The sequence below is a fragment of the Sinohyriopsis cumingii genome, chromosome 6 (assembly GCF_028554795.1).
Source record: "Sinohyriopsis cumingii isolate HCF-2022 chromosome 6, ASM2855479v2, whole genome shotgun sequence".
Taxonomy (NCBI): Eukaryota; Metazoa; Mollusca; class Bivalvia; order Unionida; family Unionidae; genus Sinohyriopsis; species Sinohyriopsis cumingii.
Window position 1 is genome coordinate 88,478,722 of NC_142966.1, and position 12,794 is coordinate 88,491,515.

At 32.3% G+C, this 12,794-nt stretch overlaps 1 protein-coding gene across 1 annotated transcript in view; it reads right to left on the reverse strand.

The window, feature by feature from the left end:
* The window catches only part of LOC149797399 (uncharacterized), a 59,056-nt gene that overhangs the window by 11,024 nt on the left and 35,238 nt on the right, over positions 1-12,794 (reverse strand). The window contains exons 5-6 of the mRNA XM_089960409.1: positions 11,436-11,540; positions 2,168-2,352 (exon numbers count right to left, since the gene is read on the reverse strand). Of these exons, the coding sequence (XP_089816535.1) occupies positions 2,168-2,352; positions 11,436-11,540 (290 nt within the window). The remainder of the gene's footprint in view (positions 1-2,167; positions 2,353-11,435; positions 11,541-12,794) is intronic.

Sequence of the window (12,794 nt, forward strand, 5' to 3'; positions counted from 1 at the left end):
CTTCAGATTAACTGTTCTCTACAAGCCCACAAAACTTTTGCCAGTGCAGCTGCAGGCAGACTCTCAGTCAATAACAACCGAGTTCGGATGAATGTTTTTCGCGTACAGTTACCAGTGGAAATGGACTCAAACTGCACCCGAGTGTGTACAAATGGTAACTCATTGGAGCTGAAGGTTTCGAACCGGCATCAGTAATAAAAATCTCATACTCCCATTTCATTACTCCTCATAAACTTCATGTTCATGAAGTACATGTTCACGGGTTTCATATCGCTCCCTCTAACGACTTTGGAGTTATAGGTGGTAGACAAGTGAGTAACTGGATCGTTTGTCATACACTTTAGATGTCAGCCTTGATAATAATCCCATTTCACTCATTGCTGTCTGTTCGATAGGAACCTGGAGCCCATATTGTCTAGCATATCTAACATAATTGACAGCCCATTTCGACTCTGTTCTACCATACTATCGTAAGTATACTAAGTAGTTTCCTGTCCTTTTTATCGAATCAGTACTATGGAGTTCGGTATAAAAGAGTCAATATGTCTGGAAGAAAGAAAACCACGTATAAACATGGAAAATGCTCAAAGTTAAGTTCTATATAGTGTAGTATAGATTTCATTGCTAAGGCCAAGAAAACTCGATGCTGCATTGCACACATGTCCTTTGTGTCAAGCCCAATGCTAGCCAGTGACATCAGAACAAGTCATTCAACTGCATTTTAATGGCACAACATTTTGGTTGAGGTTCTGTCAAAGCACATTTTGTATGGTCAGCGTGACATGTAACCGTTAACAGTGACTTATGGATTAGGCTCGCAATAAATTGATAGCTTGAGATAGTTAATATATGCTCTGTTTGGAGGCATATTCGATTTTAATTAGGACCCGCTTGGATAGAGGTCCGATAGAAATGTTAACGTAGGGGAAAATAGAGAAAATGACAAAGTAGGTGTCATAAAATGATATTTTCCAGACAAGTTATTAGTTAACATTTTGGCTGTTAGAGACAGTTTATCGTCACTGGCTGAGCTAAACGATTTGAGGGGTATTTCCGAGACGAAATTTAACGTTTTAAGTATTTTCTTTGCGAATTCGCCAGTCCAAGTTTTATGCTGAAAAGGAAGTGTAAGGAGCTCCGAGGAAATTTATAAAAAATAATTTCTCTCGTTAAAAATGTCGCCCAAGGCTGCACATAAAGAGCGAGTTTCGGAAAGGCACAAAGGGATTGTTTCAATCACATACAATATGATCCTTAATGTAAGTTTGTAATTATTTGTTGAATATATTTGTTTTAAATTAATACTTCAATTTTTCATGAGTTAAGATGTGAATCATGCGCTCTACGCCTTGAATGTTATATGATTCATGTATTGTGAAAATGTCATGCAAGATTTCATTAATATAAATATGTTCGGATTTAGTAGTTTGAATGCAATAGAAAGAATGTATTGTAGGAATTAGTCTGATGCGAAGTGTTATAATTAATTTATCTTTCTTAAATGATATGCAGCATGTATGCTAAGAATAGATTTTACTATGTCTATTTCAATGAATCTCTAATTAGCAAGTAATATAGTTAAGACAAGACGTGAATTCAATTGATTCATTTGTGCAATTAAGATCTGATTTCTCCGACATCATTCAGCTAGTAATTTACAGCCAGCAGTGGGATGTAATTGTTTATCTAGGAGGTCTAGTTATGTCATGGTTCCAGTTAGGAATGCAAGTAGCCGCTAGAGAGACATTAATCTTATCTTAATAGGATTGTGTATCAGTATCAGGTTGCAAACTGACCATGTTTTAGCCTTGTCTGTTGAATTACTATAAGACGATATCTGACAACAATAGTGGTAATATTGTCCGACGCCAGAAAAGAAAAACACCCTGAGAAATATTTAGGTTGAATTTATTTATTTTATGGGAAAAATAGCTCCTTTCCTGTGGTACTTACTGGGAAAAGACAAAGACAACCAAGTTATGGTTATGACCCGAAGAGAGAGAGAGAGAGAGAGAGAGAGAGAGAGAGAGAGAGAGAGAGAGATGTAGCCAGAATGCAAATTTTAATAAAAGTAACATGGTATCATGGCCATTCAGATCACCGGTGTGGTAGGGTTTGGGAATGGGACGGAATATATCTTAAGAATAATATTTTCATGTACTGTTACCTTATTATCGCTGTAGGTCTTCAATTCTGAAGAGTCCGCACATTTCTGAATCTGTTTGTTACTAAAGGCCTCCAGGTGCCGGCTACCGCGAAGGAATTCGTATCTTTCTGTATTATCTTTCAACAGTCTCTTCTTCAGCACTTTTTCAAAATCATCTTTTCCAAGGCTCAAGAATTCGCTGTCATCTGTCAGAAAATGTATATATCCAGCCAAACAAATATCAAATATGTTTACGTCAGTCAAGAATTCGATTAATGAGCAAAATACACATAAATTCCGACAACATTTACTTAATTGGGTGTGCATACAGCAGTAGTGACACAAATGTTTTGCATCTTTGCGATCACAGTTTAGATCGATGGTTGCAACAGTTACGATGGAACATGTGTCTTGTTAGTGGTTTTCGCCGGATTATTTGGTTTCTTCCACCTTTAAGACCACATAACGCCAATATCTGAGCCGTCAAAAGTACGTCGTACATGTTGATATCAGATATTACACAATTGACGCAAATAAACAAGGCTTTGAAACACGTAGCCAGACACGATAAAATGAATGTTTCATATTAAATAGGGTTCATCTCTCTTTAAAGTCACGCATATCAGTTTTAATTTAAAAATCATTTTAAGAACTTAATTTTTTGTTGTTGTTATTTTATGCAAATGTTAACTTTACAGTGTATGAGTCGTTCAGTATTTTCCATACTAAAAGACTTCATACTGCGCGACGCTTGTGTCTATAAACATTAGAGTGTATTATTAACTACTTTGTAAACAAACAATGTACGCTTAGTAGACGCTTTAGCGTTTGATTTAGTAATTTTTTTTCTGGAAGCAGCAGAGAGGTTGAACAGACCACTTGCATTAAAGTTCATTTATGAAAAAAAAAAAAACTTATACGAAAAAAAAATAATATAAGGTCAACACATAACCGAAGCCTCTAACCAAAATCGAGATTTTTTCTAATTGGGTTAGTTGTTTTTTTTTGTTACTTCAATTTTGTCGTTCGTGTTTTTTCTAAATTTTAATGCTTGATTTATTTACCCGTCGGACACTCATTTTTGGTCGCATCATCTCTGCTGCTATTTAGATAAAGAATTTAAATTAAGAATTATTATAATGTCTCTTATTCCCAACGTGAATCAGGAACTGAAATAAAAAAATTATAGATAAAGCAAGAGAAAATCATATAAATAAAATAATACGACTAGTCCAAACTGATTTTAACTCAGAGTTAGATAGACCTAATCGACTTATAAAGATAATGATGAGGAATCCAAAAATAATGAAAAATTAAAGTCTTTCTCAGCCAAAGATTTTGTCAAGACCTATACGATACCTTCACCAAGGATCATGCAGATTTATTGTTATGAATCCGTATGGGGTAGATTGTGCTTTCGAAAAGACGTTTTTTTTAACTTAATCATGTCCATATCCCCTGAACACCAGGTCTGATGAATATTTCGTGGAGTATGTGTATCGACACCATTAAACACAACTAAAATGTTATTTATCTTTGATCACTTTAGGCATTTGTGTATATCGCTGAGTAACATAAATCACATCTGTGTTTTTGTGTCTGCCTCGAGAAAATATATGAGCTGGATTTGATTGTTTGTTTATAATCGTATACTATGAGATTACTAATAAATCCATTGAGGTCATCCATAGGTGGGGCCTCATCAATATCGGTGGTGAAATAAATAATATCATTACCATCCTCTTTCAATAATTTCGAGCTTTTATTAAAATCTTTAAGCACATCGTAGCGTCTCTGATCATCTACGGATGGTGCTAATAAATATAACTTATCCCACTTGAGCCATCTCATTATTAAATAAAGCAGCAGTTGTGTTTTACCCGATCCGGATGGACCTATTATTACCATTCTGATGGAATTCGGTAATGCTGAAATATATTTTACTGGCTCTCGCTTTCGTGTCGCTGAGAAGTCAGTGATATCATTACCATCCTCGTCCAATAATTTTTTGCGTTTTAATTAAATTTGAAATAACCTGAGCATTAAGATATCTTTACAAACTGTCTGAAAAATCTAAACTGAATGATCCTAAGTTTTAGCTTCTCGTTATACTTATACACATGTGGAGAGATTTATTAGTAAATGTGGTTTTATTTTTTTTAAAAATAGAACAAATTAAAAAGAATAAAAATGAAGAACTGACTATAAACGAAGAGAAACTTCTGTCTGATACAGATACAGATTTATGAATGCATTTCACAGTAATAGATTTCGGTGAAGATGAATTTGTTAAAACAGATGAAGAATTTAATTAAGAAAAAACAATAGAGCAAAGCTAAAAGTAAGGAACAGGAAGAACGGACCGCAGAAGAAAATAAACTTTTGGCAGACATGCAATTTTATGAACTATGTTCAAGACCTGTGAGATAAACTATTGACCATTCGATACGGTCATCAACAAACCACATATTTATATCGGAAATAGTTAATCATTGTGATGAATGAATCGTTATAGCACATACTAACGTCCATGCAGTTCTTTTTATTTTTAATACATCCTCAACAACATTGACAGTAATAAAACAAAACAATATCATTTAACACAATATTCTGTTTTGTCAGGCGCTCTGGAATTTCAACTTCGTGCATCTGCTGTCAATAGGACATATGTTTGATCATGTGGCAAAACATCTTAAAATATCATTGTAGATAGAACATTTATTTTTTTGTTCTGAAGCCTCTTCAGTTTTCCCCAGTTATGAGTGTCAGGGGAAAATGTCCTGACAGAACATCTTTTTTTTATCACTGTAGATACAAGTTATTTACTCATTCCGAGGTTTTATCATTGGTGTGGAAGTGTACAATTATCTATAATATTATAATTTTGTGTACTTTCCTCAGTCATAAAATGTGTGTGTATGTCTAAGTAAGATGTTATGATATAACAATTATTTATTTTTGTTCTTGATCAGGCTTGTTTTTCCTTGACTTTTGTCAAGGCGAGAAATTCTTTAACAGTAATGGGTTTTTCTTTTAATACGTAATATTTAGGATGTCTTTTTCCGTGATATAGTAGCATTGTTCTATACTTATTTTCACCGAATTTTGTACAGATATCTAAACCCTTTCCACAGCCCAGACACGGCCTAAGAGCCACTCACAAATATTTTCCATGGCAACTTTTATCACAAGATCTTAATGATCCTTGAAAGAGCCACTCACATTTATTCATTCCGATTGGAAATTGCATTATAAAATATACAAAATAAGTGTTTTAATTATATATAAGCTTTGTATAAAAACATATATACATGATGTCACCGAATAATCATGTGTGTGATATTTTCTGCAAAATTATTCCTGCAGACTGTCCAATTCACGCTTTGGAAGACTCAGATATTGATAACCAAAAAAGTCATCAATGTCGGTAAAATCAATATTAATAAAATCGGTGGCGATAAAGTCAAGGAATTTTATATGATCGATTTTTTTTATTCTACTATGTTATTTGAGGAAAATAATGAGGACGAATGAATAGAAAATGCTAAATATTTTATTCTCAGAGATTATTATTCCTTGATGAACATATTTATTAGAAAAGGCGGTTTATGTCAATAGTAAAACTGACGTAATAAACGCCTTAAGAATTATATTTATTTTCGAATATATACTTCAAGGAGTAATAATCCAACATTTTAATAAATTTTATATATTTGCGTTGGATGATGATTTTGAACAAGTTGCTGATAATATAATAACGAGTATTCGGTCACTGAAATTATACCAGAGTTTAGACTAAGATATCCGATTTTCGATATTCATTCATGCTTCAGATGGATACATACTCACATAGACTATGAGGATAAATTAGGCGAATGGATGAATACTGATAGACACTGATGATAGCATTGATTATTTTATGAAGTTGTGCGATTGCTCGCGGTCACAAGTCTATCTTTTCAAAACAAATAATGGATATCATATTATGTGTAAATCTACACCTGTATCATTAGAACAACAACAACAACAACAAAAATAACTAAAAGACCTAAAAAGGATATGCAGAATGACGTGTAAATTTACAGGCTGTACGTCATAGTATAAAACTAACGAATAAGAGATCTTATAAACCGGGTAAAATAACAAAATGCAAAAGATGTATTTCGCATGAACTTGTTTCTACATCTAAATTACTTGCATGTCCAACTCACATTCGCATAAAGTAAGATACAATGAAAAAGAAAATACATGTTATAATCATTAATTATTCTCATGATATACCAGATGAAGACATGAAAATAATTTCTGATGAATTAACCGGAAAAAACTATCAGTTAATTGGTATAGTTTCACGTAGCGTTAATGTTATAAAGTGAGATGAAAACCCAGTCATTATTGCAACATTTGCGAACGAAGTCATGAAATTACTCCTAATGGCTCAGTCGATAGTAAATGTAATAACTGTATTGTAATTGTAACATTAGATCGTTATATTTTAATTTGTCCGAGTTCCATGAATGGCAGACGTATAATAATTAATCGTGGCGAAGAATCAATCAATGAAGAAATAAAATTGCTCAGGAGATTCTGCTGGGTAGTACTCTAATTACTTAATCCTGGCCATTGAAAAATTCCGGATACATTATTTGTTCACAAAAAAATTATTCGAAGAAAATTAAAAATGTAAATGATAAAAAATTGTCATAATAAATAATTAATTACTTTTTGTTCAGATAAAATAATTAATTATACTTGCTGGTGAAATATTACTTTTTTTCTGAAATAATGTGAAGAATATGTAACAAAAAAATTCATGGATTACTCTATCTTCTTGTTGTTTGTGAAGAATAATTCACGATAAATAACATGTGTAATATTTTCCCCGCGTGTCTAATTGAAAAATATTCCGCAAAAAATATCATCAATTAGTTTTATCATTTTTCGTTTGTGAAGAATAATTCACAAAGCAATTCATGAATGACTATATCTTGTTTTTGTTTGTGAAGAATAATTCACAAAGAAATTCATGAGTTTCTTCGCGAAATGATTTCCACAAATAAACAAAATAAAGTAATTCATGTTATTCTTCGCGGAATATTTTTCAATTAAATACGTGTGGAATGTACATGTGTTATATATCGTGAAATATTTTTCACAAATAAGCAAAGTAAATTAATTCATGAAATACTTTATCTTGTTTTTGTTTGTGAAGAATATTTGAAATTTAGCATAATTATTTTTATCTTGCTTTTGTTTGTGAAGAATAATTTACGAAAGTTTATTAATTTATTTTTATCTTTGTTTTTTGTTTGTTATTGTTGATTATTTCGTCAAACAATCAATGAGGATGTTTTTATATATTTTTCACATCAACGACAGAAGCCTCAGAATAACAAAATAATTGTTTTATCATGATATTCTACTCAACACAAAATTACTTCACATATTTCATGACTAGCGAAAGTGTACAAGTATTATATTATATTATATTATATTATATTATATTATATTATATTATATTATATTATATTATATTATATATGTGTGTGTAATTTCTAATTATTTGTTAATTGTTTTAGAAAGGACGAATTTGTTTTGTAATCATCTTCGTGCTAATTCATCTCGTGTTTAATATGATTGTTGAAAGTCAACAAAATTATAATATTATAGATAATTGTGATCTTTCAACATTGATAGTAGAAGCCTCAGAATGAAAAATTAAATTTTCTAAAAATATATGTTTTATCATCAGTAAAGAAGAATTATAATTTATTACAATATTATTTATGACTAGCCATGAATGTGTAAGTTGTTTGACACAAAAATACTTCACATATTTCATGACTGGCGGAAGTACACACACACACACAGATATATATATATATATATATATATATATATATATATATATATATATATATATATATATATATATATATATATATATATATATATATATATATATAATTGTGTACTTCCGCCACCAACGATAGAGATATCAGAATGATAAAATAACTGCTGCATCGTCCTTGATTGTATCGAGGAATAATAGGTATATGTATTATGTCATATTTTGTTCATCAAACATACTAAACCATTTGTTTAAACTCCAGAAATGAAATGTTAATATTTTTGAATGTTCATCTGTTATTGTGATATTATTTCCGCCATCAAATCCCTGACAGTCATTTTTCGTATTCGTCCAGGTTTCATCATCAGTAAAGTCTGATTTAGGCCAGACAGGATATGTTAATGTGTAGTCACCTCGGTTAATATGTTATTTATCGTTAGATGTCAAAGTGTCCCTAGATCCCTTTTAAATCAGTTTAATTTTATCCATGATACTCTTGGTTGTTAATATCATTCACTGAATTCTGGGTTCAGGAAGTATATTTAGTCAGTTCTTGATCAGATTGTTATATTTAGCCAGTTGATCTTTATCGTGTATCATTACTTCTATACGATTTTTAAGATCATCTCTGCAGATCGTAACTGAATTTCGTTGTGATTATCTTGAACTATGTCGGACAGATTTAACATGGTTGGGTAACCTCTTATTGTATTTATCCTTTCACGCGGGGTTATTTTATCTGATCAAAACATTTTATTGTCTATCATACGACCGTTATTAAATTTATCAACAATTATTTTTTGGGCCCGTATTAGTTGGTTGGACTTCTTGAACAGTGTTTCAATTTCATCTGCTGGTAACTTTCCAACGTTACATTCAAAAAGATTGTTTATATATGATTTGTTTCGGCAAATGGTTCTAATTTCTCCTCGAGGTTGTATTTGTAATATTTCGTTGTGGTTTCTTCAGTTTTATCAATATTAAGTTGTTCGCGTTTCATTCGTTCACCGATGCTGGTCTTCAAAAGCTAATCAACCGCAACTTTGTCAGCACCGACACGATTGATTTTCATATTTTGTTTTGTTAACCAGGTATCATAATCATCTGGTGGAGTTTGTGTGATTTCATATCCAGTATCTTTCATCACTGCATTTAAATGAGACCAGAAATACACATTTTCCTTTTATGTATGTAATTCAAGCGATAGAAGCCATACAGGTGATAGCTTGGGTCCCTCCAGCAATGAGCTTGCAAATGAAAGGTCACGAACATGCGTTTTCCTTATCGGTTAATAAGAATGACAATACTTTTACTTGCATTTTTGTATCTTGAATCTACTCGGAGCGTACTTTCTTTATAATTTCAATTTAAAAATTCATATTTTTCTCACAATATGATTCAAAACAATCAATGAAAGAAAAAATGCAATTGATTCAACTGCTCAAATCACTTGTACATCTTACGGAATTGACCGAATATATCCAGTCAGTCACAAACAGAAGAGCAGAATTGAGTTGGATCAACAAAAACAAAATCCGTATATTCCAGACCTACAGAAAAAGTTGTTTTAGTGCGCATTCATTCACAATATGACTCTCAGTTTCAATTTTAAGTAGAGTTAAAGAGAATTTAAAAAAAACTAAAGTCGAGATCGCGACGAAGGTCATTGTCGATGGGAGGTGCTATGTGCGCATTAGTATGTTACAGTGTATTAATGCATCTGTGGTTGTGTATTTATTTTGGAATATAACATAAATTCAATTACTTTGTTTCTTGTAGTGTATTTGTTATAATTAAGCCATAGAGAGAAAAAACAAAATGAGTATATAATGAAAAGGTTGCTGCATTTTTATTGGAAAACATGAACTCGTTCTATTTGACTATTACTTCACTCCCAAGGCCGTGCAGTATTACCCAGAAGAACTCGTTCATTTTTTCCCCATACAAATGCAGTAGCCTATAATTATTTAATAATCATTTGACGGAACGATGATAAATATTTGTCGATTTTCGTGAATTCCTGACGACGGTCAGATGGATTTACTTCCCTATAATCCCAAGATAAATTTCAACATTGCATTGACTTGGGTGATACATAATTTGGTAAAATAGAATTTCACATTTTTATGTTTCTCCTAACGTTAATCAGAAAAAGATAAAATCAGATATGTAGCATGGAGAAGTTTCTGAATTTTCTGTCAGATGTGAGCAAAGGCATTTGAAAAGGATTGCTTTAGATGCCCTTTGCTTTTTCTATTTTGGGTGAGGTTCAGTATATCCCCGACAGAATAATCATTATAAAGGTTACCCGGGAAGACAGACACAAACAAACTTTGTCTGTATCCTGAGAGTTGGAGTATTTTGGGAATAATCCTATTCTTTGTAAATTCTAATCTTTTCCATTTCATTCTTTGAAGATTTTTATTTCTGTTTTCTATAAACAAAGTCGGCAGAATGGTATGTATCCAGAAGATCGTTTCAGTCTTTTCATTAAAACGTGCCAAGAAATTACAATTATCTGTATAGTCTTGTTGTGTGAAAATGTTAAATATGCGCATAGAGTGGCATGGATTGTTCTAACGAATAAATAATAATTAATAATTAGGAAAATGAAGTCATATATAACACGACATTAGTAAGGAACGTCTTAAACCAATTACTGTAAAAGGTCAACCACTACAGATATATAATCATTTCTGTTAACATTATTTTTAATATTATTTAATCATGGAGAAAAGTCAACACACAATCCAAATTAAATTAAATAGACATATCATATTAAAACGTTTGTTTTCTAGTAAACCTCCAGCATATTTTGGCAAGTTCTTTTGGTTATTTGGCGATATGAATAAATACAGAATTTTATATATTTAAAATCTAGGAATGCTATGAAAATTAATTTTAGTAAAACGTAGAATAATAGTAACTACTATTTGGAATTTCGCAGGATTGACACCTGTTGAGGACGGGACATTATAAATCCAAGTCATTACATAACATTTGGTAGAAACTCCTGTTACATAATAGGCAAATGAACATCAGGATAAATTTTGTCCACTGTCATTGCTAAACTCCATTGAAAGCATAGGGGTGTTTGGCTGCCTCCTACACAGGTTGTGGAATTACCTCGTATGCAAAAAGATATCTCCTTCACTGAGATTCTCGTCTTTGGTATTTCCATAAGTGTCGTCTTTTGCATCATAATTTCGCATACTTAAATGAGTTTTGAAGCACGCGTTATGGCGATGCAAGCAATGTCACATAAATGACATCACAAAACGATAAATTGTAGGCTTTATAACGTTTTTGAGACATAAAGTAGGGTGTGCATGATGTCTCCGAGTCAAATTATACGATTTAAACAAGATGCCAGAAAAAGGTAACACCAATTATGCAATACGTCCTTTTATGCAAAAACATTATCACTATAATAAGTACCTGATGTAACTGCAGTGTGATCGCGACGGATGGATCTGATTAGAGCCATTTCTCCAAATATGGATCCGCCTGTAAGCGTCTTCAGATGAATCGTTCGTTTTGCACCTTAATAATAATAATAATAATAATAATAATAATAATAATAATAATAATAACAATACTACTCAAGTCCTTCATGTAACCTGTAACAAACTTTCTTATTATTTTGAACATAAATGGATTTTAATTGAATTCAATTTCATGACTACAAACAGGCATTCCCCTCTGGTCATAATTTGGTGATGACAAAGCAAGAATGACGACAATGTTGCCACAGAAAAGCAACCGACTATCAGGTTGTTCGAACAACCTATGTGGCAAATCATGCAAAGACCATGTAATGCGGTAGTTTATAGAAATTGTGAACGTTTTAAAATGTGGTACACCATTAAGACATGACCCCAAAAAAATGGAATCTATAAGATTCAAAGCTAGAAATAATGTATATTTGACTGGAAAGCTACCATGACCACACGGAGTCCATACATTAGTGTTAAAAGAAGTCCATAAGCATCCATACTGAGTAAGCTGTACACAGTTTCCAGATCGTATGCAGGCAGTCAAAGAACCAGAATGGGTGACAAATGGTGAAACGGTCCCTACCACTAAAGATAAAGGGCCACTGATTGAACAACGTACAGGTGTATAACATGACGTACAGGTGTATAACATGCATGTCAATCGCGCAGAAGTATTTCTGTGGAAGGTTGCTGAACCGATATTCCTACACAATTATCTGTAGCAGAAGGGCCTGCGTGCCCTCAGAACAAATTCAAAAGGAATTAATAAATGAACTACTGATCGATAAGATGGTGCACTGGAATTAGGGAAGACAGAACAAAACATATATTCATGCGTGGGTTAATTTCAATACGATCTATTCGTATATTCTGAAAATACATGACTTATCAAGAACACGCCGTGTATAAATTACCGGCATGATGTCTCTCAAAGCACAATTTGCACTCTGAATGAAAATCCGATGGACTGTCACAGTTAAGAGAAACTTCTTCCACGTTATGAACCATGACAGCTTTCATTTCGTAATACCAATGATACACAACGGCAGAAAAATAACTTTACAAAGCATATAAACTCTTAGAAGGATTGAAAGAATGCGACGGAAACGAATATGAATAGAGTTCTGCTTCCAAACGATGACAATTACGTCATATGCAACATAGCACTACGCGCGGAAGACTAGTATGATGGACCTAGAGATAGGAAATTGCTTAAAATAATCATGTATTATATAGGCTGATATGAATCATGATGCTGAGAAAGATGCTATCAAGAAAAAATATAAGAACAGAACAATAA